The 27,049-nt window shown below is 38.3% G+C and overlaps 1 protein-coding gene across 1 annotated transcript; it reads right to left on the bottom strand.

The window, feature by feature from the left end:
- Positions 1–23,377: 23,377 nt before the first annotated feature.
- LOC145736970 (uncharacterized) lies at positions 23,378–23,968 on the bottom strand. The gene is made up of 2 exons (XM_081991537.1): positions 23,829–23,968; positions 23,378–23,716 (listed from the first exon to the last, which is right to left on the bottom strand). Exon 2 carries the CDS (start codon positions 23,714–23,716, stop codon positions 23,408–23,410), a length of 309 nt encoding a protein of 102 aa, XP_081847663.1. The 5' UTR covers positions 23,829–23,968; the 3' UTR covers positions 23,378–23,407.
- Positions 23,969–27,049: the final 3,081 nt, after the last annotated feature.

Here is a 27,049-nt window from a genome sequence, read left to right as displayed (position 1 = left end):
TAGATTTTACATTTTTAAACTTTGATTCTGCAGAACTATATCAAATGTACGGAGGGTGTCGAGTGTTTCTGTGGGTAGTAGCAGCCTCGCAGGAGGGTCCAGTGACACCCAGAGCCCTTGGGATACAATCAATACAATCCTAGAGGAAGGAGATATGGTGGTATCTGACAATGAAGAACCCTGAGAATGCAGAGTGACAGTGACAGAGACAGCTCCCACTCCAAAAAGACTATTGGAATCTGACTCCTCCCTCCAGAGAAATAAGGTTCCAAAAAAAACACCCTAGGAGGAAATGTGCCAGTCTCTAACAAGCACGGTACAGAAATTTGCCGAACAATGTACTGGCCAGGATGACCCAGATATTCACTGGGCAAAGAGTCTTGCTGCAGACATGAAGGTGTTGTCTGCAGCCCAAAAAATTGGTTTTAAAACAAAAGTCTACCAATTACTGGGAGATACTTTGAATAACACCAGTACCCAATAAGTTTTGTATTATATTATGTTAAATACTACATTTTAAGAGTTTTATTAGAAAATTAGCCTTAAATATATTGTCACGAAAGATAATAAATCAAATTTATTTCACTTGAACGGAAACATTAAAAAATGTGGAATTTATATTACTTGAGCGGAAACATTAAAATTGTGGAATGCGGTCGGAGTGCAACTGCAATTATGATGCATTTGCTGAATTGCGAAATAATGTGGAATGTTTTCCAAGTACCGAGGGTCGAAGGTCGTCACGAGTTGTCGGCTAGACGAGGCCAGGTCTGGGAGTTTTGATTGGTGGAACCAGTGTCTGGAATGCTATAAAAACGAGGTTGTACCCTAGAGAGGAGTTCAGTTCAGTTCAGTTCAGTCCAGCTCTTTCCAGTCAGTCCAGTTTTGCTGTGCACCACGTTAGTGACCGAACCGCAAATGTCAATTAGACATGTCCGTAACGCTCAAGTAAAGTTAATCGTGAACGCGCTCCAAAGTGACCAGCCTCTCTCCAAGATTCTGTCTTCTATAGAGATGTAAGTATGTTTATTGTACTTCTATGTTGTGTGTTAATTTACGCCTGGTTTATTATAATTTTATTGGGAGTTAGTAACGTTTTCGTTGGGTTAGGAAACCTGTTATTTTATTAGCTAGTAAGTTAGGAGTTGTTAGGTTAAGGTACTTATTCAATAGAACTTGATGGTAGAGTTAACTGTGTTTTATTTTCACGCTGAAACGAGATCCCAGGCAAATAAGTTGAATTAAATTCAACACGTCACGCTAGTCGTGACATATGGTGGAGGCGCCTACGTTTCAGGGTGGAAAAAACATAATTTTTATTTTTTAAAAAAAAAATCGTTTTATTTAAAATGGGGGGTTCTTCATCGAAAGAAGAAGAAATTATTTCTCAAGCGGGTAATAGCGGAGGTATTTCTAATAAAGCGTCTCAAGAAAAAGATAATTCATGGTCAGCTAAGGAAATTTTGATTATTATTTTTTTGTGCATGGGGGTATTAATGCTGGTGTATTTTAGCATTAGAAAGATTATTTAGTTTGATGAATAAGCAAATTCGCAAAGAAATTGCTAGGAATAATCAAATCGTTTAAATTTTGTCCGAAAACTTGGAAAATCGAAATAATTAAAAGACTGCCAAACATTTCGTATTAATTTTACATGAGTGAACCAAGTGACAAATCACGAGTACGAACTCGTAGTAGAGCTCAAAGTGTATCAGACAAAGAAAAATTTGTTTTGCAACAAGCACTAGCCCAAGGGAAAAACCCCGAAAAAGTCTTAAAAGAGTTGAGAGAGTTTAAACCCGCGCATCATAGCTCAACTGCCGGTTCCTCTGCTTCTGTACAGGCATCGATATCTGCAGGTGCCCCGGAAGTTGACAAAACAGCTTCTATTGCCAGTTTAACAAGTAGTGAGGACGAGAATAGCCCTTTCGAAAAAACTGTCGTAAGTGCTCAAATTGAAACCCCGCGAATTCGAACAACCAAAGCTTCGACTTCCCAAGTTCAGAAAACTAAAGATTCCAAAGCAGGATCACGATCCCCAGAACAGTTTTTTAAGCCAAGAGCTTCATTGAGTAGGACCCCGCCTAAACCGCGAGAATCAGAGGAGTCTTGGCAAGAAAGTCCCTTAGAAGTGGTAGTGCCAGAGCCTACCTCATCCCGCCCCACAGATTTATCACAAGGTTGTAATAATCCTTGCCCACCCCCTGTTATTCGAGAGAGAAACAGTGTGATACGTCCTAACGATCCTGCAGCAATGGCTAACATGACTTTACAGGTAGCTTTGGCTGAGCCAAAAACTCCAGCCACACCAAAGTTTACATGCCCGCCTACATTTAACCCATCTATAGACTCTCCCATTATTTTTGTGAATAAATATGAAAAAGCAGCGATTGCAAACAGCTGGTCGGAAAACCACAAAATTTCCTACTTAGCAAATTTCTTGGAAGGCCCGGCTCAGACTTGGTTTGATGGTTATATTAACGAACCGGCAAACCAGGCAAAGACATGGACAAATATAAAAACGGACTTTTTAAAAGAATTTTCTGGTGAACAGCCAGTAAGAAAATTAAAGTTTCGACTAAATACACGAAAACATCAAGACAATGAGGATGTTAAAAAATATTATTTTGATTTACTTGCGTTGGCAACAGAAATCGACCCGACAATGTCTTTTGACACGTTTAGGGACCATTTTGAAAATGGTTTACACCCATCCTACTATGAAATGTATTACTTGCTGAGTTCAAGTAATCAAAATTTTAATGACTTAAAACAGCTAGTGTTAAAGCTGAGTGACATTAAAGAGAGAACCCTGGTGAATCAGATGACACGTGATACGGCACTGCTTTCCGTGTCCGATGCGTTAAATAATGAGAATCAAATAGTCAGGAGCGGACCAGGAAATACAACAAATTTTCCACGCAGAGATGGCAATCCAAATAGAAATCGAGTCTATTATAATAGTAATAGCACAAGGAGAAATTTCATAGATAACAGGAATGTCGCCAGTAACGGTCCGAACAGGAATTTTGTCAATTATCGTGGAAATTTTACAAGAAATACGCCACCAAGGAACAATGCCATTAATAATGATTCAAATAATGGCGGTCAACGGCCATATTACCAAAATCGGAATATGCAAGGGAATAGAAATAATGAGTACAGAGGTCCAAACTATGGAATCAGAGCACCTTACCGAAATCAAGGTAATAGCTATTTACCGAATACAAGAACACACGATGGACGCATTAGATGCATTAATTGCAAAAGAATTGGGCATGCATCGTGCAACTGGAATGCAAACAGTTCCAGAAATAATTCAGATAACCGTCGAAATGATCGGGTATATCAAAACCCAAACGAAAGAGGACAATTTCGTCAATAGGAAGCCCTAACGAGATTGTCCACCTGTCATCAAAGGGCGTCAAAGAAGGGTTATTGTATGTGGATTTAAAAGTAAATAATCAAGAAAATGTAAATGTCGTTCTGGACACCGGAGCGTGTAAAAATATTGTGGATTTAAATTATATTAATAACATGTATCCTTTGGAAAATGATGTTGAATTAATTACTGCAGGCAGTTACCCTCTTACACCTATTGGAAATTCACAAGTGACGATTGAAGTTAATAATAAAGAGATACGCGTTGAAGCATTAGTGGTAAAAAATTTGTCTAAAGCTCTAATTTTGGGACCAATACTTACCACATGTAACTTTTGCCTATAATTCAGCGAAACAAGACAGCACGCAGTTCTCGCCCTTTATGTTAGTATATGGACGAGAACCTATTCTACCAACTGAAGCGAACATTATGCCGCATACTGAATCTCTTAATAGCAATCAAATGAGGGAAACTAGTCTGGCAATACGTAATTTTGCTGCTGAAAACATAAAAAGACGACAAAACATAGATAAACTTCGCTATGATTGTAAACATAGACATGTGGAGTTTAATGAGGGTGACCAAGTGAAAGTTTTCACCCCGGTAAGGAAAGTAGGGAAAAGTGAAAAATTGCTGCTTAGATGGTTCGGACCTTATTATATAAGACGAAAAATGTCGGACGTGGACTATGAGATACAGAAAGGCAGATCAGACAAAGCAAAAAGAGAAGTTGTTCACGTAAGCAGAATATTACCCTATTATGATCCCTGGACCCCAGAATGCACGCCTTTATAAGGAAAAAAGATGGGAAAAACACACAAAAGAGACAACTTTGAATAACTAAAGAGTATATTACTACTATAAAAAAAAGGAAACCAACAAACAAACGAAATAAGATAAAATAATAATATTACAAAAAAAAATTATAACAATAATAAGAAAAAAAAATACAATTAAAATTACACATTTACAAAAAATACAATAAAATTGATAAAAAAAAGTAATGTGAAAAAAAAATTCAATAATGGTGGTGGTGGAAGTAAATGCGGTGACCAGTACCATTTATGGTTACCTGGTCACCAGACCACCAAGTTGGAGAATTGCTGTCTCCTGAGGTTGTCTCCTCAATATTATTGTCCGCCGTTGGACCAGCAATCCCGTTCGGGAGCCGCTCTTTTCGGACCGGGGGCGTCGATGGCCTCGTTGGCACTGGTGACCCCCACGCAGAGGTGTTAGATGAGGGTGACGGATAAGTGACACCCTGGTGGCGCCCAATGGACGGTGAAGCGGACCTGGCACCAATGTCCCTATCATTATCAGACCAAACGTCGGCGAGCCCTTCACCAGGGCGGCGCATTGTTAAAAGTCTCCGAAAGTGCCGGAGACGGCAACCCCTTCCAAACCCAGTTTGGTTGTGACTTGGGGGGCAAGATTGTGGATCTTTAGTTTTGAAAAGAACAACAAATTGGATTACTTTATAATGTGAATAACAAAGCCAACAAATTTACTTACGGTTCATGGTAAAAACACTAAACACGACGAAAAAAAAAAAAAACACAAGCTACTACACTCAAATGGAGTTGAAGGAAAAAACAACTGCACTCGCAAAGGCACACAAGAAAGTGACTGGAGAGGAAAAAAGTGAAGGACCGTTTTGTCCATAAAATGACGAAACTGCTGTGAATGCAGTGCTGTATAAGTAAAATAAATAAACGATAATAAGGCACCGTCTATCCCTAACTGACATAAAGATTGTAACACTTTGTATACAAAGTAATAATTTTGTTGAAATGAAAATATTACGTTTGTTGGGTACAAACTTCACATACCGAGTGGTACATAAATTTGAAGTTACTGAGCTCAGGGATTTTTATTCTCTTATCCGCGTCTGAATTTAATGGCCAATTGAAAGATTCACGAACGGATATTAGTCTAATTTTCCGCAGTTACACCAAAAGTGTGTAAAATGATTATCTAAGCGCGCGTGTTACAAGTTATTTATTTGACTACAATGGAAAAAATGATATAATTAAAATGGCATACTTAGACAAAAAATACGAGGGACGTTAATATATCGGGAAATGCCATAGGTGCCGAACAAGTAAATACTTGAATAAATATAAATGTCAGGGGTATGTGATAATGGGGGGATAGACAGATTAAAATAACGAGTTTTCGTTTTATTTTAGTGTTGGATATTTTTAAATATCAGCATAATGTATTCGGTCGAAACAAATGCATCAAATGAATAATATGCGACCGCACTTGTCCCGTAAAAGTGCTGACATGAAATTAAGAGAATATAAATAATTCCATCGCTGTGATTTGCATTTTAGTTAGCGAAGTACCGTGATAGTACCGCGAGTGCGTTTCCTTGAAAAAATACCGATCGAGAGTTTATAAAAAATGGAGTGGATTGTGATGTTTCTATATTATGCCCGATGTGTTTCGGACATAAATGTTAAATTACATTTATATGACATGGCGTTATACCATTTATGGGAGTTACATCAAGAAATACAGCGACCAGGAATAGTGTATTTGGGAGTCACAAAGGCGTTACTAGCACTTTGGACCCAAATAATTCACATGGAATACCAGATGATTCATATTGATTTATTGATGAGACAAGGAAGAAACCCTACGGAAAGATGTGGTTGTGCAATCTGCGCACCTCCGAGGGTGCCGTTCTATCAACCAAGACAATTTTGGGAAATTTGGGGAAGTCTGTTTGTGGATGGTTGCGCATGCAATGTTTGTTCGTTCAGAAGGAATTCACAATTCAGGCGGCGTGAACTACATGAACCTCCCCGACCCCATTTGCCACCAAGAATGATGGGACATCCATTTAGGGTGCCATCAAGAAGTGAACCTACATTAGTTGAAGTGCCGAGGGTGACTTTGCGACAGAATTGGAACCCCGTTGAGCCACCACTAAATACAGCAAACATGACAAATTGGACTCGGCAGGTGACTGCCACGCCTCTTAGAAGACAAATAAATCGTACACGTGTACGTGGTACGGCACCATATCAAGTGCCTATACGTGAGGAAAGAAATGAAGACCAGTTGAACACTGGTCAGGCGAAACCCGGAGAGACCCAAACCGAACAAGACAAGTGAAACAGTTATTGTTCAATATTTTATATCAATATTATATACTATATATTTAAAGTTTATCTATATAATAATGACTATTGTAGCACGAAGAAAATAAATGATATTTAACCATTTTTCTTGTTTAATTAAAGGTAAAATGGGTAAAGTTAATACAGGCGTAATAAGTTTTAAAAGGCGTCAAGTACGTCACTGTTATTAATATGATAATGATGACACAAGCGTCACCCTGACCTACCTCAAAACCGCTGACAAGACAAAATAAACCGAGTATAGGTTGTTTACACTACTTAGGTAGAGTGCATTTCAAACCATAGGGTCATTAGACAACCGTAAATTTTGTTTTGTGTTTACGTTTTGATAATTTACTTTCTTATTTTTGTTTACAGATAATCTAGGGAAGAAGCAATCAAACGTTATCGTCAATTTATTTTTTGTTTTTGGATAAATAAAGTATTTCTCCGCATGGATTTGAAATGAAGTTAGAACGTTCAATGTTCCAGTTTTTAAAACAACTTAGTTGATATGGAAATTGGGACATTTGTTAAACATATGCAGAAGTTATTGCAATCGGTTTGAAGTATACCAGTGAATAAAATTCACTCGGTTGAAGGTTATTAATTTGATTGAGATATAAAAGAAATATGCGTGTAATATTATATATTATTATATGTTATTATTAAGCCTTAAGTAACGCATATTAACCTTTGTTCTTATTTTCATTACATGTAAAAACCGCTTGAGGGAGCCATAAGAAGCCAATGTACTAAATGGCGCTGTGCAAAGCCAGTATTGGACGACCATTGAAGATGACATTTAACAGTATCACCAGAGTCAACCACATGATGAAAATGAAGCCTTAGCAGAAGAGACTATGACTATGAGAAGGACATTGCTAGACTTCAGCTACTGGACTATTTGGTGACCAGTGAAAGACGATGTGTTAAGTTATAGACAGGGCAATGTATGATTGTGACAAACATTTTTGTGCGAACAATGGCGCAATATAAGTCGCAACATCAGAACTACATGTATTAGAGTAAAATGGTGCGCATTTAAGGGCTACCCAAGGTTTCAAATGTGTTATGTTGATTTAAGGGTTACTTTAATGATTAGGATTACTATAATTTTTAGGTACGACGAAGCGATGACGGAAAATGGAGAAAGTAAGCTTTTTAGAAAATATATGAAAAAGAAAAAAAAAAAAAATTATTAAAATTAAAATTTTCGCTTACTCCATTTTTCTAATACTGTTTATAATAAGATGAATTTTATATAAGGCTAGCGATAACTTAGATTAATATTTATAATTGTCAAATGTAGGAGTTACCTCTCTTAGTTTAAACTGGAGGACCAGTTTCATGGAGAAGGGGCAAATGTCACGAAGGATAATAAATCAAATTTATTTCACTTGAACGGAAACATTAAAAAATGTGGAATTTATATTACTTGAGCGGAAACATTAAAATTGTGGAATGCGGTCGGAGTGCAACTGCAACTATGATGCATTTGCTGAATTGCGAAATAATGTGGAATGTTTTCCAAGTACCGAGGGTCGAAAGGTCGTCACGAGTTGTCGGCTAGACGAGGCCAGGTCTGGGAGTTTTGATTGGTGGAATCAGTGTCTGGAATGCTATAAAAAAGAGGTTGTACCCTAGAGAGGGGTTCAGTTCAGTTCAGTCCAGCTCTTTCTAGTCAGTCCAGTTTTGCTGTGCACCACGTTAGTGACCGAACCGCAAATGTCAATTAGACATGTCCGTAACGCTCAAGTAAAGTTAATCGTGAACGCGCTCCAAAGTGACCAGCCTCTCTCCAAGATTTTGTCTTCTATAGAGATGTAAGTATGTTTATTGTACTTCTATGTTGTGTATTAATTTACGCCTGGTTTATTATAATTTTATTGGAAGTTAGTAACGTTTTCGTTGGGTTAGGAAACCTGTTATTTTATTAGCTAGTAAGTTAGGAGTTGTTAGGTTAAGGTACTTATATATTATATATTATAGAACTTGATGGTAGAGTTAACTGTGTTTTATTTTCACGCTGAAACGAGATCCCAGGCAAATAAGTTGAATTAAATTCAACACGTCACGCTAGTCGTGACACTGGTAGTGATAAGCAACTTTTTTGTAAAACTCATCAACAAAACCTTCATGACATTAAATGCAAATATTGTCACGAATGGAAAATCCGTTAATTGGAAAGATGGACTGATTAACTTAAAAAACATAAAAGTATTCGAGGATTGCGAAATAATAAGCGCACGAGGCAAGGTCGCATCACGATGCACCGAATGTGTCATGCACCGAGTGCACCGTATCGGTGATGAGTCACCACCACCTGCTTTGCAGAAATGTGAAAAACAAGCGACAATAACAAACTGCGTCAGCCGATCAATCGGGTATAAAATACGCCGATTTTAGCAGTATAGGATAAGTGTGAACCGATCAACGGTAGTGCGACCAGCTGACCCGAGAAGTCGAAATGTCGACTCTCCTCGGGAAAAGATCAAGTTAATTAGTCCGTTCTCCAAAGTTATTCAAACGCGAAGTGACCAAGCCATCGCCAGGAAAAGCTAAGTCCTTAGCTTATGACTATGTAAGTACAATTGTTAATTGTCAACTTTTTGTATGTTTACAACCGTATTGTGCATCCATTTGTGTATACTATATTTAATAGATTTAAGTGTTGTATGAGAAAAACTCAGCGTTTGATTTCATCCCTAAAACTGAGATCCCGGCGCGACGTTTAACGTCGTGAGTCAGTTTAATTGGTAAACCCAGAAGGGCTCATAAATTAAACGTGACATTTGGTGGAGGCGCCGGTCTGTTTTGGGATGGATAAAAAACAATAGTTGAGTTTTTTATTTATTTTTATTTTTTGGGGTATGATAAAGATTCAGGGAAATAATGTGTGGACTATAAAAGAAATTTTAAGTATTATTTTCTTTTGGCTAGGGATAGTAACATTGATTTATTCAGTTATTTTTTGGGGGTTACCTTTGCTATTAAAGCGTTCATTTGAGAAAATTTTAGTTTAATATGGGGGGTACATCTTCAAAAGAGGAGGAAATTATTATTTCCCAAGCGGGAAACAGTGGAGGTGTATCAAATAATTCAGAAAAAGATAATTCATGGTCGGCAAAGGAAATTTTAATTATTATTTTTCTGTGCATGGGGGTATTAATGCTTGTGTATTTTAGCGTCAAAAAAATTATTAGTTTGATGAACAAGCAAATTCGCAAAGAAATTGCTAGGAATAATCAAATTGTTTAAAAAAAAATCGTTTAAATTTTGACCGAAAACTTGAAAAATAATGCCAAACATTTCATATTAAATTTTACATGAGTGAACCAAGTGACAAATCACGAGTACGAACTCGCAGTAGAGCTCAAAGTATATCAGACAAAGAAAAATTTGTTTTGCAACAAGCACTAGCCCAAGGAAAAAACCCCGAAAAAGTCTTAAAAGAGTTGAAAGAGTTTAAACCCGCGCATCATAGCTCAACTGTCGGTTCCTCTGCTTCTGTGCAGGCATCGATATATGCAGGGGCCCCAGAAGTTGACAGAACAACTTTTATTCACAGTTTAACAAGTAGTGAGGACGAGAACAGCTCTTTCGAAAAAACTGTCGTAAGTGCTCAAGTTGAAACCCCGCGAATTCAAACAACCAAAGCTTCGACTTCCCGAGTTCAGAAAGCTAAAGATTCCAAAGCAAGATCACGATCCCCAGAAGAGTTTTTTAAGCCAAGAGCTTCATTGAGTAGGACTCCGCCTAAACCGCGAGAATCAGAAGAGTACTGGCAAGAAAGTCCCTTAGAAGTGGTAGTGCCAGAGCCTACCTCATCCCGCCCCACGGATTTATTACAAGGTTGTAATAATCCTTGCCCACCCCCTGTAATTCGAGAAAGAAACCGTGCCATACGTCCTAACAATACTCCAGTAATGGCTAACATGACTTTACAAGCAGCTTTGGCTGAGCCAAAAACTCCTGCCACCCCAAAGTTTACATGCCCATCTACATTTAACCCTTCTATTGACTCTCCCAGTATTTTTATAAATAAATACGAAAAAGCAGCGATTGTGAATAGCTGGTCAGAAAATCATAAAATATCTTATTTGGCTAATTTTTTGGAAGGTCCAGCCCACACGTGGTTTAGTAATTATATTAGTGAGCCAGAGAATCAGAAGAAAACATGGCTAAATATTAAATCAGATTTTTTGAAAGAGTTTTCAGGAGAACAGCCACTCCGAAAGTTAAAATTTAGATTAAACACCCGCAAACAGCAGGACGTCGAGGATATTAAAAAGTACTATTATGATCTATTGGCAATCGCAAACGAGATTGACCCAGAAATGACTTTTGACGCATTTAGGGATCATTTTGAAAATGGTTTACATCCGTCTTACTATGAGATGTATTATTTGCTTAGTTCTAGCAATAGAAATTTTGACGATTTAAAGCAATTGGTCATTAAAATAAGCGATATAAAAGAAAGGACATTAGTGAATCAAATGACACAAAGTACAGCTTTATTGTCAGTATCTGCGGCAGTAAACAGTAACAATGGTAATAACCCAACAAACCGACAAAGGACCTGGAATGACACCAGGCCACGGACATTTTTTAATAGAAATTTTTCAAATACGGTTCAAAATCAGACACGAAGTACCTATGTTCCAAGGGTGAATAATTTTAGACCAAATCAAAATAGTCCGAGGAACAACTCATTCAATAGGGGGCGACAATTTGTAAGAAACAATTCGCAACAACCCCGGAACCAGGATACTTTTAATGGGAACAGAAATCAGTTTTCTAATCAGAACTGGAGAAATAATAATAACAATAATTATTTGCCTCGTACGAGAACGCACGACGGCCGGGTTATTTGCATTGATTGCCGTAGGACCGGTCACGTGTCTTGTAATTTCAATAACAGGCCTTTCCAAAGGAATGCACCTGAAGGCCGAAGAAACCCAAACGACAGAGGACAGTTTCAAAATTAAGAAGCCCGAACGAAATTGTCCAATTATCATCTACGGGCACCACTAAGACATTAATAGTACATATCACGGTTAATGATAAAGATAACGTACCTGTTTTACTTGATACAGGAGCTGGTAAAAATGTAGTTGACATAGATTATATCAGTAACATGAGACGGTTACAAGACAATATACAACTGATAACCGCAGGAGGTTATCCAGTTCAACCTCTCGGCAATTCTGAGGTAATTATAAAAATTAAGGGCACAATTATTTCCGTTGAGGCACTAGTGGTGCAAAATTTATCAAAAGCCTTAATTTTGGGACATAACTTTTTGGCTAGTAAAAAATCGTTAATTGACTATAACACCAATACTGTGACTTTATACCATGAACTTGACCCATTAATTTTACATTTTGGCAACAATGTCAACAACAACATAGGGAAAATAGAACAAATAGAAGATACTAATAAGATATTTGCGAACGTCGAGATTGAGTCAACCGCGCGAAGTTTGAAGGTTGCACTTGAAACCGACTACAGGGTCGAGGTTGGTCGCGAGATAACGGTACGACTGAACTGTGCCTTATCTCCGCACGAGTTCACGAAGTACTGCTTTATCGAGAACGATAAATACCTACGACCAAAAGGGTTGATTTGTTCAAATATTTTTGTAAGAAATGGCAAATGGTACATCAAAATTAATAATATGAGGTTTAAAGAAGTGTTCATATTGAAAAATACCACAATCGGTTATTTACAGGAAAATATAGAAATGGATATAACAAAAATTCCAGTTCATTTTATTGATGAAACTGAAGATGATGAAGAAATGATTACCATGAATGACCATAATCTAAGCAATATAACAAAACCAGAATTGTGTAACAAATTACAGACATTACTTTCAGAATATAGTGACGTTTTTTCAAAAACACCAAAATATATGGGAAAAACCGATGTCATTAAACATGAAATCGATGTAGGGAACGCTAAACCTATAAAACAGAAACCTTACAGAGTGGCACAAAAAGAAAGAGAGATAATAGATGAACAGATAAGAGAAATGGAACAATACGACATAATAAGACAAAGTAACTCGCCCTGGGCAAGTCCCGTCGTATTGGTAAAGAAAAAGTCGGGAGAGACACGATTTTGCGTGGATTATCGCAAGTTAAACAATGCGACGGTAAAAAATTCATGGTCAGGATCTAATATTGAGGATATTTTGACGTACTTAGGAAACGCCAAATATTTCTCATCGTTAGACATGTATTCAGGTTATTGGCAAGTCAAAGTAAAAGAAGAAAGTAAGCCACTTACTGCCTTTACAGCGCCAGGTCACGGATTATGGGAATTTAATGTAATGCCTTTTGGATTGTGCAATGCCCCGGCAACATTTCAACAGTTAGGAGATGTAGTAGTTTACAATAAAAAGGTTGGTATTTCGTCAATTTCTTGTACTTTCGTATTTGCTGGCAAAACAGGATATCTGCTTACGCAGTCTGCATCTCTGTGAGCAATTCCTGATTTATGATGTACTGTGTAGTCAAATTCAGATAACTTTAACGCCCAACGCGCTAAACGTCCAGTAGTCTCTTTCAAGGTTTTTAACCAACATAGCGCATGATGATCAGTCACTATTTTTATAGGTTTTCCATAAATAAAATGCCTAAAATAGGATAGCGCCCATATAGCTGTTAACCCTTCAAGTTCTGTTATCGAATAATTCTTCTCAGCTTTACTAAGGCTTCTACTTGCATATGCTATTGGGTGTAACGCATTTTCATGATCTTCCTGCAATAATATTGCTCCGATTCCATCTTTACATGCATCTACCCTCAATTCACATCCTTTATTTGGTTGAAAATGTGCCAAAACTGGTTCACTAATCAATTTTTGCTTTAGTGTTTCAAATGCTTTGTCATGTATGTCCTGCCAATCAAATTTATTTTGCTTCTTTGTTAAATCATGTAAAGGACGTGCAATTTTCGCAAAATTTTCTATAAACTTCCGGTAGTAGTTACAAAGTCCCAAAAAACTTTGTACACTCTTTACATTTTTTGGTCTTGGAAAATTTTCAATTGAAACTAATTTCGATTTATCAGGAAAAATTCCGTCTTTTGAAATTGTATAACCAAGAATATTAATTTTTTCTTTTAAATATTCACATTTTTTAGGTTTTAGTGTTAAGCCTGCACTTCGGAGTCTATTGAAAACTTTACGTAATTTTTCTAAATGTTCATCTATCGTTTTAGAAAAAATTATAATGTCGTCCATGTAAATTAAAACTTCTTTCCATTTTAAATCTCTAAACACTACATCTCCCAACTGTTGAAATGTTGCCGGAGCATTGCACAATCCAAAAGGCATTACATTAAATTCCCATAATCCGTGACCTGGCGCTGTAAAGGCAGTAAGTGGCTTACTTTCTTCTTTTACTTTGACTTGCCAATAACCTGAATACATGTCTAACGATGAGAAATATTTGGCGTTTCCTAAGTACGTCAAAATATCCTCAATATTAGATCCTGACCATGAATTTTTTACCGTCACATTGTTTAACTTGCGATAATCCACGCAAAATCGTGTCTCTCCAGACTTTTTCTTTACTAATACGACGGGACTTGCCCAGGGCGAGTTACTTTGCCTTATTATGTCGTATTGTTCCATTTCTCTTATCTGTTCATCTATTATCTCTCTTTCTTTTTGTGCCACTCTGTAAGGTTTCTGTTTTATAGGTTTAGCGTTCCCTACATCGATTTCATGTTCAATGACATCGGTTTTTCCCATATATTTTGGTGTTTTTGAAAAAACGTCACTATATTCTGAAAGTAATGTCTGTAATTTGTTACACAATTCTGGGTTCGTTATATTGCTTAGATTATGGTCATTCATGGTAATCATTTCTTCATCATCTTCAGTTTCATCAATAAAATGAACTGGAATTTTTGTTATATCCATTTCTATATTTTCCTGTAAATAACCGATTGTGGTATTTTTCAATATGAACACTTCTTTAAACCTCATATTATTAATTTTGATGTACCATTTGCCATTTCTTACAAAAATATTTGAACAAATCAACCCTTTTGGTCGTAGGTATTTATCGTTCTCGATAAAGCAGTACTTCGTGAACTCGTGCGGAGATAAGGCACAGTTCAGTCGTACCGTTATCTCGCGACCAACCTCGACCCTGTAGTCGGTTTCAAGTGCAACCTTCAAACTTCGCCCGGTTGACTCAATCTCGACGTTCGCAAATACCTTATTAGTATCTTCCATTTGTTCTATTTTCCCCATGTTGTTGTTGACATTGTTGCCAAAATGTAAAATCAATGGGTCAAGTTCATGGTATAATGTCACAGTATTGGTATTATAGTCAATCAATGATTTTTTACTAGCCAAAAAGTTATGTCCCAAAATTAAGGCTTTTGATAAATTTTGCACCACTAGTGCCTCAACGGAAATAATTGTGCCATTAACTTTTATAATTACCTCTGAATTGCCGAGAGGTTGAACCGGATAACCTCCTGCGGTTATCAGTTGTATATTGTCTTGTAATCGTCTCATGTTACTGATATAATCTATGTCGACTACATTTTTACAAGCTCCTGTATCAAGTAAAACAGGGACGTTATCTTTACCGTTAACTGTGATATGTACTATTAATGTTTGTCTACTGGTGCCCGTAGATGACAATTGGACAATTTCGGTCGGGCTTCTTAGTTTTGAAACTGTCCTCTGTCGTTTGGGTTTCTTCGGCCTTGAGGTGCATTCCTTTGGAAAGGCCTATTATTGAAGTTACAAGACACATGACCGGGCCTACGGCAATCAATGCAAATAACCCGGCCGTCGTGCGTTCTCGTACGAGGCAAATAATTATTGCTATTATTATTTCTCCAGTTCTGATTTCTGTTCCCGTTAAAAGTATCCTGGTTCCGGGGTTGTTGCGAATTGTTTCTTACAAATTGTCGCCCCCTATTGAATGAGTTGTCCCTCGGACTATTTTGATTCGGTCTAAAATTATTCACCCTTGGAACATAGGTATTTCGTGCTTGATTTTGAACCGTATTCGAAAAATTCCTATTAAAAAATGTCCGTGGCCTGGTGTCATTCCAGGTCCTTTGCCGGTTTGTTGGGTTATTACCACTGTTACTGTTACTGACTGCCGCAGATACTGACAATAAAGCTGTACTTTGTGTCATTTGGTTTACCAATGTCCTTTCTTTTATATCGCTTATTTTAATGACCAATTGCTTTAAATCGTCAAAATTTCTATTGCTAGAACTAAGCAAATAATACATCTCATAGTAAGATGGATGTAAACCATTTTCAAAATGATCCCTAAACGCGTCAAAAGTCATTTCTGGGTCAATCTCGTTTGCGATTGCCAATAGATCATAATAGTATTTTTTAATGTCCTCGACGTCCTGCTGTTTGCGGGTGTTTAATCTAAATTTTAACTTTCGGAGTGGCTGTTCTCCTGAAAACTCTTTCAAAAAATCTGATTTAATATTTAGCCATGTTTTCATCTGATTCTCTGGCTCACTAATATAATTACTAAACCATGTATGGGCTGGACCTTCCAAAAAATTAGCCAAATAAGATATTTTATGATTTTCTGACCAGCTATTCACAATCGCTGCTTTTTCGTATTTATTTATAAAAATACTGGGAGAGTCAATAGAAGGATTAAATGTAGATGGGCATGTAAACTTTGGGGTGGCCGGAGTTTTTGGCTCAGCCAAAGCTGCTTGTAAAGTCATGTTAGCCATTACTAAAATATCGTTAGGGCGTATTGCACGGTGTCTTTCCCGAATCACAGGGGGTGGGCAAGAATTATTAGAACTTTGTAATAATTCTGAGGGGCGGGATTTTGGTGGCACTACCACTTCTAAGGGACTTTCCTGCCAAGGATCCTCTGTTTCACGTGGTTTTGGCGGAGTTCTACTTAACGAAGCTCTTGGTTTGAAATAAACTTCCGTAGATTGGGGCTTAGAAGTCGAAGCCGAGGCTTGAGAAGTTTGAGCTTGAACGCCCACGACAGTACTGTCAAAAGTATTTTCTTCGTCCTCACTGCTTGTCAAACAAACTGAACTGGGTTTGTCAAGCTTCTGTTTGTGTGAAGAAGTTGCTGTTTGTGTCGGAGCAGGAAAACTCACAGTCGAACTGTGATGCTCGGGTTTAAAATCTTTTAACTCTTTTATCACCTTCTCTGGGTTTCGACCCCTAGCGATAGCTTCACGTAACACGAATTTTTCTTTTTCCGACAAACTTTGAGCCCTACTGCGAGTTTTTACTCGATCTTTGTCACTCGACTCACTCATGGACAATATTTAAATTCATTTATATGCTATATTTATTTTCAAATTATTTTTCAAAAAATTAAATTTAAATCTTTTTTTTTTTTTTTTTCCTTAAGCAAGTTGATTATTCCTAGCAATTTCTTTACGAATTTGCTTGTTCATCAGACTAATAATCTTTTTGACGCTAAAATACACAAGCATTAATACCCCCATGCACAGAAAAATAATAATTAAAATTTCCTTTGCCGACCATGAATTATCTTTTCCTGAACTATTTGATACACCTCCACTGTTTCCCGCTTGGGAAATAATAATTTCCTCTTCTTTTGAAGATGTACCCCCCATATTAAACCAAAATTTTATCAAACGAGCGCTTCAATAGCAAAGGAAATCCCCAAAAAATCACTGAATAAATCAACGTTACTATCCCTAGCCAAAAGAAAATAATACCTAAAATTTCTTTTATAGCCCACACATTATTTTCCTGATTCTTTATCATACCCCAAAAAATAAAAATAAATAAAAAACTCAACTATTGTTTTTTATCCATCCCAAAACAGACCGGCGCCTCCACCAAAACAAGATAGTACTAAATTTTCACCATTCATGCTGGTGTACGGTCGTGAACCTATTTTACCAACGGAAGCAAACTTGTTGCCACCCTTGGAAAGTAGTAATAGCGACCAAATTAGAGACATTGGTTTAGCAGTCAGAAATTTGGCAGTTGAAAATATAAAACGGCGTCAAGACATAGATAAATTACGTTATGATTGTAAACACCGCCATGTTGAATTTGAAGTGGGGGACCAAGTAAAAGTTTTCACTCCTATCAGGAAAGTAGGAAAAAGTGAAAAATTACTGCTTAGATGGTTTGGTCCTTATTACATAAATCGGAAAATGTCTGATGTGGACTATGAGATACGAAAGGGCATTTCACCAAAATCTAAAACTGAAGTGGTCCATGTAAGCAGAATTTTACATTACCATGACCCATGGACACCAGAAGGAACACCGCAGCAAAAATAATACAAGCATTTCGGTTAATAATTTATTTTCTTAAAAGAAATAAAAATTCACCGTCTTGGCGTGGCTGCCTATGGCTTCGACAGCCAAACGCGGCGCCACCGCTATTGAGGCGTCGTTGACGCCGCCTTCCTCCTCGGTTCGGTCTTCCTCTGGGGATGCTGGAACCCCAGGAGGAGCCTCCACCTCACGCCTCCGCCTCGCTGGCCGCAGAGGGACCAGCTTCCACTTCAGGCCCCAGCTTGAGGCTGGCCGCACCCACGGTGCGTCGGGCCCGCTGGGCAGCCAGGAGGGCCATCAGACCGGCGCCGCGACCCCGGCCCCGGCCCTTTTCGGTAGCGACTTCACTTCCAGGTTCCATCTGAAAGGGAAGATATTGTTAACATTGGATAGCGAAACAAAGAGAATTTTTCTTTGGAAGGAAAAATATATCGAAATGATGAATAAAAAAAAGGAAAAAAAAAAAAAACCACTTATACTTACTTTCAAAAATAACACGACACTACAAAAGTCACGACTAAAATGCACTGTGACGTTTAGTGTGGGTCAGAGGACGAACTGTGGAGAATGTGATAAGAAAACCGTATAAATACAATTCAGATCCCTCTCCACCGGAAAGCCAGGATGCTGAAATTAGCAAATTACTTCCAGACGATGAACTTGTCAAATGTTAAGGTTATCAGAGAAATGTTTTCCCAACAGCCAAATGGTGCACCATGCTTAAACCCATGGGATTCGCTGATTTGGCCAGTTCGGAATAATATCTTAACGAGACCAGACATTGTTCAGTGCAGACCGATTAATGCATAAAATGCAAAAATGCAATTAAGCATAATGTTGAAACAAAGTAACAATTATAATGTACGGCTCCACATATTGAGCTATGTACCTATTGTTACAGGGCCCAAGGATTTTATTCTGTTATCTGCGTCTGAATTTTTATTGCGCAAATTCTTAAAATTCAAGAACAGATATCACTTTAATTTTCCCTATGAGATAAAAAATGGTTACATGTAATGGAAGTAAAAACATTGAATATTGTTATTGTAATGTAGGTACCTACAAACGAATAAAGATAAGTAATGATGTTGTCGGTGTAATAATCACCTTGACCATATAGTTGTTTATGCATTTGGTAAAGAAAGCAACTAATTCGCGAGCGATAAGACATTTGATTCATCGCTACGCGCAGTTATGAATAATGACTAATTACTAGATTGGTTTAAATAAACCCGAATGGGACAACAATTTACAGTGTCATTTTAGAAATTGGTCGTGAAGTAACAGTTGGGTGAAGTTGACCTATAATTTTCGCGAAAGTGCCAAAAATGGAATGGATCGTGAATTTCTTGTTTTATATTAGGTGTGTTACCGAAATAAACACCAAACTGTATTTATACAAATTGGCACTGTACCACTTGTGGGAACTGCAAGGAGAGTTTGATCAAGTGGTACCAATACAATTGTTAGGGATTACAAAATCTCTACTTGGCCTGTGGACTCAGATCATTCACACGGAGTATACCATACTGCTACTTAGCGAGAAAGTACGTCAAGGGGGTACTCCGTTTTCGACATGTGATTGTGCAATTTGCATATCACCCCAACAACCTCAATATCGACCTGAGGATTTTTGGCGAGCATGGGAAAATGTATTTGTGCAAGGATGTCCTTGTGCTACATGTGTGTACGGGAGAACTCAATTTTTGAGTCAACCAGGTCATCCGCCATATCCGCATGCTTATGTGACGCATGATATGACATATCAGTTTCGGGTACCAGTAGTGCCCCAAACGCAAGAAAGGGATGGAATATCAGAAGTCAATTCTGCTGGCACATCTTTTGGAGGTGCATTTGGACCTCCTGAATCACACACAAGTCAGGTCGACCGCAATCCGGCACTAGGCCCGAATCCGGAAAACCTGGCGCAGGTGCAAGAAGGGGGGTCCATTAATCAGCAACAAACTGAAGAAGTTCTTAGACACGCGGTAACACAGCCGTTTATCGCGCAATTGGAACCATTTGACAACATGGGGCCATATGCTACGTATCAGCAGCTATGAGATCTGCAATTTAATTTATGTTACCTCATTATTGTTTTGTATTTTAATGGCTATATATATATGCATATGTTGATACAGACGTGATATACACAAGTGGATGATATATAAAAAAATATATATACAATAAAAAAAATTTGGAATGTATGATGTCATATTATCCCCAAATAGCGAGTATAATCTAGTCATGAAATTAATCAAATTATTTTTTTAGCGCCATGAACTAATAAGTGTGAACCGATCAACGGTAGTGCGACCAGCTGACCCGAGAAGTCGTAATGTCGACTCTCCTCGGTCAAGAAGATTAAGTTAATTAGTCCGTTCTCCAAAGTTGTTGAAACGCGAAGTGACCAAGCCATTGCCAGGAAAAGCTAAGTCCTTAGCTATGACTGTGTAAGTACAATTGTTAATTGTCAACCTCTTGTATGTTTACAACCGTATTGTGCATCCATTTGTGTATACCGTATTTAATAGATTTAAGTGTTATACAAGGAAAACTCAGTGTTTGATTCCATCCCTAAAACTGAGATCCCGGCGCGACGTTTATCGTCGTGAGTCAGTTTAATTGGTGAACCCAGAAGGGCTCATAAATTAAACGTGACATTTGGTTACACCCAATAGCATATGCAAGTAGAAGCCTTAGTAAAGCTGAAAAGAATTATTCGATAACAGAACTTGAAGGGTTAGCAGCTATATGGGCGCTATCCTATTTTAGACATTTTATTTATGGAAAACCTATAAAAATAGTATCATGCGCTATGTTGGTTAAAAACCTTGAAAGAGACTACTGGACGTTTAGCGCATTGGGCGTTAAAGTTATCTGAATTTGACTACACAATACATCATAAATCAGGAATTGCTCACAGAGATGCAGACTGCGTAAGCAGATATCCTGTTTTGCCAGCAAATACGAAAGTACAAGAAATTGACGAAATACCAACCTTTTTATTGGATATGCGTAACATTGCAGAATTGCAAGCAAAAGATAAAAACATTTTGGAAATAATTCAGGCTATAAAACATCCTGAAGAAGCTACAATTGGTATACGTAAGCAAGCGAAAAATTTTAGACTTGAGTCAGAAGTTTTGTACCGTATAAACCCGCATGAAGTGGGCCGGACTAAACTTTTAGTGATACCGCAACAGTTAATAGGGGAAATTTTGTACTCCCACCACTCAGAACCGCTGAGTGGCCATTTGGGATTGTCAAAAACCCTAGCGAAGATAAAACAAAGATACTATTGGCAAGGGTTGCAAAAGGACGTGAAACGTTTTGTAAAAGGATGCCCGGATTGTCAGGCCAGGAAAGGCCAACAAAATCAAAAGCCTATTGGTCTGTTACATCCTATTCCAGTTGGCACCCCATTTGAAAAAGTTGGAATAGATTTGTTAGGTCCGTTTCGCAGAAGTAGCAGCGGCAAAACCGGACCTGTAGCGAAATTTATACTGGAGAGAATTATTACAAAACACGGTGCACCCAAGGAATTGTTAAGCGATAGAGGGAAAGTTTTTCAATCAGAATTGGTTACGGAATTGCTAAAAAAGATGGGGACAACGAGTCAGTTTACTACTGCATATCATCCCGCAACTAATGGCTTAACGGAAAGATTTAATAAAACTTTAGCCAATATGTTATCTATGTATACTGTAACGAAGTTACTAATTTTTTGTTAATATGTAGAATTAGATTAAAGAAAACAATGCGCAGCCTCACACGCTTAAGTTACAATGCGTCTTCGCGACAGAATGGTGAACGCACCGCCGCGATCGATCAAGGTTCAGCGCGCAGCCGCGGTAGCGTAAACGAAGCAACATCGCGCCGTCGCGACTCGCGAGCTGGTAAACAGGTGATGCGCCGCGCGCTACATTGTTCAGTTCATCTGGGAGTTCGGTTCATCCCGGACCACTACCGACCGACGCTTCAGCCAGCTGAACGGTAAATCTTATTGTTCCTGGGGGCAAGCTTGAAGGTGTAGGTATTTCGGAATCGTTTCCTTCGGACCGCCAGTACAGGATGTTATAACACTGCTGGTTAACTTCGAGGGCCACGACTCCGAAAACCACTCGGCGATTTGAGTTGTTTCCTCTGGACTGCCAGTACCGGATGTTATAACACTGCTGGTCAACTCCGGAGGCTACAATCTCACTATCGCCTAGGTATTTCCGAATCGTTTCCTTCGGACCGCCAGTACAGGATGTTATAACACTGCTGGTTAACTTCGAGGGCCACGACTCCGAAAACCTCTCGGCGATTTGAGTTGTTTCCTCTGGACTGCCAGTACCGGATGTTATAACACTGCTGGTCAACTCCGGAGGCTACAATCTCACTAACGCCTAGGTATTTCCGAACCGTTTTCTTCGGACTGTCAGCTCCGGCCGTTTTAGCCCCCAACTGGTCAACTCCGAGGGCTGACCGTTTGAAAGCTGTTACCGATTCTCTGACCCCGTCTGTACCCCCAGAGCACAGTTTTCATACCGTCCGAATCTGTCATGCATACCGTAACCGTCTGTTTACCGTTTCGAAACCGTCTTAGTTCTCCGTACCGTTCCCCGTTCTGAACACTAGGTTATGTTGTCCGTTTGTTTTCCGTTTCAAAGTTACCGTATTGATTTAGTTAGGATCTCCAGGTCCGACTGTACCGTTTATTAATATGAACACGAGGCTGTGTTGTTCTCTGTTTGTTCATTTGTGCTAGAGTTTTAAGTAAGGATATGAATGTTTGTTATTTTTCATGGTTAACACGACTTGTTTAATTTTGCTGACTACCCCGTGTTTCCTTATTTTTGTCCCACTCCCTTCATCCATTCACAGATAAACGTGAACTCTGTCTTCGACTGTGTAAAAGCTCCCCAGGTATACGAAGCGAGTTCCTTAGTTACGCTTCTCCAAATAAAACTAAGGTGGCGCCCGAGTTTCAAAGCACCTACCCCTAGGTGTGGCAAAAACCGTACCTGGACCGGTACGTAAAGGAGGCGTTACAATACTAATACTGATCAATCAAATTGGGATGAATATCTTCCACATGTGACTTTTGCGTACAATTCTGCAAAACAAGATAGTACTAAATTTTCACCATTCATGCTGGTGTACGGTCGTGAACCTATTTTACCAACAGAAGCAAACTTGTTGCCACCCTTAGAAAGTAGTAATAGCGACCAAATTAGAGACATTGGTTTAGCAGTCAGAAATTTGGCAGTTGAAAATATAAAACGGCGTCAAGACATAGATAAATTACGTTATGATTGTAAACACCGCCATGTTGAATTTGAAGTAGGGGACCAAGTAAAAGTTTTCACCCCTATCAGGAAAGTAGGAAAAAGTGAAAAATTACTGCTTAGATGGTTTGGTCCTTATTACATAAATCGGAAAATGTCTGATGTGGACTATGAAATACGAAAGGGCATTTCGCCAAAATCTAAAACTGAAGTGGTCCATGTAAGCAGAATTTTACATTACCATGACCCATGGACACCAGAAGGAACCCCGCAACAAAAATAATACAAGCATTTCGGTTAATAATTTACTTTTTCTTTATTTTAAAAAAAATAAAAGTTCACTGTTTTGGCATTGCTGCCTATGGCTTCAACAGCCAAACGCGGCGCCACCGCTGTTGAGGCGTCGTTGACGCCGCCTTCCTCTTCTATTTTCTCGTCTTCTGGGGATGCTGGAACCCCAGGAGGAGCCTCCACCTCGCTGGTCGCAGAAGGACCAACTTCCACTCCAGGCCCCAGTTTGAGGCTGGCCGCACCCACGGTGCGTCGGGCCCGCTGGGCAGCCAATAGGGCCATCAGACGGGCACCGCGGCCCCGGCCCTTTTCGGTGTCGACTTCATTTCCAGGTTCCATCTGAAAGGGAAGATATTGTTAACATTGGATAGCGAAACAAAGAGAATTTTTCTTTGGAAGGAAAAATATATGGAAATGATGAATAAAAGAAAAAAAAACCACTTATACTTACTTTTAAAAATGACACAATGCACTACAAAAGACTATAAATGCACTATAAAACACACGACAAAAATGCACGGTAAAGTTTCGTGTGGGTCAGAGGACGAACTGTGGAGAATGTGATAAGAAAACCGTATAAATACAATTCAGATCCCTCTCCACCGGAAAGCCAGGATGCTGAAATTAGCAAATTACTTCCAGACGATGAACTTGTCAAATGTTAAGGTTATCAGAGAAATGTTTTCCCAACAGTTAAATGGTGCACCATGCTTAAACCCATGGGATTCGCTGATTTGGCCAGTTCGGAATAATATCTTAATGAGACCAGACATTGTTCAGTGCAGACCGATTAATGCATAAAATGCAAAAATGCAATTAAGCATAATGTTTAAACAAAGTAACAATTATAATGTACGGCTCCACATATTGAGCTATGTACCTATTTTTACAGGGCCCAAGGATTTTATTCTGTTATCTGCGTCTGAATTTTTATTGCGCAAATTCTTAAAATTCAAGAACAGATATCAGTTTAATTTTCCCTATAAGATAAAAAATGGTTACATGTAATGGAAATAAAAACATTGAATATTGTTATTGTGATGTAGGTACCTACAAACGAATAAAGATAAATAATGATGTTGTCGGTGTAATAATCACCTTGACCATATAGTTGTTTATGCATTTGGTAAAGAAAGCAACTAATTCGCGAGCGATAAGACAAATTTGATTCATCGCTACGCGCAGTTATGAATAATGACTAATTACTAGATTGGTTTAAATAAACCCGAATGGGACAACAATTTACAGTGTCATTTTAGAAATCGGTCGTGAAGTAACACTTGGGTGAAGTTAACCTATAATTTTCGCGAAAGTGCCAAACATGGAATGGATTGTGAATTTCTTGTTTTACATTAGGTGTGTTACCGAAATAAACACCAAACTGTATTTATACAAATTGGCACTGTACCACTTGTGGGAACTGCACGGAGAGTTTGATCGAGTGGTACCAATACAATTGTTGGGGATTACAAAATCTCTACTTGGCCTGTGGACTCAGATCATTCATACGGAGTATACCATACTTCTACTTGGCGAAAAAGTACGTCAAGGGGGCACTCCATTTTCGACATGTGATTGTGCAATTTGCATATCACCCCAACAACCTCAATATCGACCTGAGGATTTTTGGCGAGCATGGGAAAATGTATTTGTGCAAGGATGTCCTTGTGCTACATGTGTGTACGGGAGAACTCAATTTTTGAGTCAACCAGGTCATCCGCCATATCCTCATGCTTATGTAAATGATATGACATATCAGTTTCGGGTACCAGTAGTGCCCCAAACACAAGAAAGGGATGAAACATCAGAAATCAGTTCTGCTGGCACATCTTCTGGAGGTGCATTTGGACCTCCTGGATCACACGCAAGTCAGGTCGACCGCAATCCGGCACTATGCCCGAATCCGGAAAACCTGGCGCAGGTGCAAGAAGGGGGGCCCATTATTCAGCAACAAACTGAAGAAGTTCTTAGACACGCGGTAACACAGCCGTTTATCGCGCAATTAGAACCGTTTGACGACATGGGGCCATATGCTACTTATCAGCAGCTATGAGGTCTACAATTTAATTTATGTTACCTTATTATTGTTTTGTATTTTAATGGCTATATATATATGCATATGTTGATACAGACGTGATATACACAAATGGATGATATATAAAAAAAAGTATATAATAAAAAAAATTTTTGGAATGTATGATGTCATATTATCCCCAAATGGCGAGTATAAGTCATGAAATTAATCCAATTATTTTTTAGCGCCATGAACTAATAGGTGTGATAAAAAATGTTTCGCTGAAGAGGCGAATATTCCTGACACGACGCCCCGACAATCTTGTTGGTTGATAACGAGCTACTAACATAAAAGTTCGACGTTGCTTACATGACTAATTTTGATCACGCGGTGCATACACGGGATTCCTTGCTTTACAGCATTTGGAAAATGAATTTCACACGTTCCATTTTTTATTTTTTAATGGAAAATGGATCGTACATACTAACAAATGAATAACGGTTACAAATGATGCTAAAATTAATTTTGTTATAAGACATAATATTGCATATTAAGCCTTAAGTAGCACATACTAACCTTTTGTCTTATATTTCATGTAACACTGAGGGCTATGTAAGAAAGAGGCGAACTATTGTCACGTTTAAATTGTGCCAACAAGTTAAACGAGACGTGCGTTTATTACTTTAATAAACGCCTTTACCGAGATCTTGTTTCAGAGGTAGAATCAAACCACTTGGTAGAAAAATATAATTTAATAACTAAATAATAGTTAAAACTAATTGACAAAATGGTTGGTTTATCAACTTGGTGAATCGGAATAAAACCTTCAACATAATTCCCAAAGTAACACTTTAAACAATACCTTTTACATGCACAAAATATTACAATAACAAATCTGTACTTACATTTGTTAAACAATTATGAGGGCAGCTTCGTGGAGGGTTTGGCACTCGCGATTTATTATAGTTTAAGAGATGGTTTACTATTTAATTAATTTGTAAACCCGGTGCGGGTTGCAGAATTCAGGACGACTACATTCTGTGGCGTGAGCGGAGTCTTCTGGCTAGGTACTGCCTTCTCCGACGTGGTGCACAGCAAAACTGGATTGATTGGAATGAACTGATTGAATTGAACTGAACTCCTCTCTAGGGTGCAACCTCTTTTTTATAGCATTCCAGACACTGATTCCACCAATCAAAACTCCCAGACCTGGCCTCGTCTAGCCGACAACTCGTGACGACCTTCGACCATCGGTACTTGGAAAACATTCCACATTATTTCGCAATTCAGCAAATGCATCTTAATTGCAGTTGCACTCCGACCGCATTCCACAATTTTAATGTTTCCGCTCAAGTAATATAAACATTTTTTAATGTTTTCGTTCAAGTAATAAATTTGATTTATTATCCTTCGTGACATTTGCCCCTCCTCCATGAAACTGGTCCTCCAGTTTAAACTAAGAGAGGTAACTCCTACATTTGACAATGCTAATTATTAATCTAGTTATCGCTAGCCTTATATAAAATTCATCTCATTATAATATTATTAGAAAAATGGAGTAAGAGAAAATTTTGATTTTAATTTTAATTTTCTTTTTCATATATTTTCTGAAAAGCTTACTTTCTCCATTTTCCGTCATCGCTTCGTCGTACCTAAAA

Source organism: Ips typographus, linkage group LG13, assembly GCF_016097725.1.
Source record: "Ips typographus isolate SLU linkage group LG13, UJ_Ityp_2.0, whole genome shotgun sequence".
Taxonomy (NCBI): domain Eukaryota; kingdom Metazoa; phylum Arthropoda; class Insecta; order Coleoptera; family Curculionidae; genus Ips; species Ips typographus.
The sequence above is the reverse complement of the archived record's forward strand: the minus strand, read 5'-3'. Positions and strand labels throughout refer to the sequence as shown.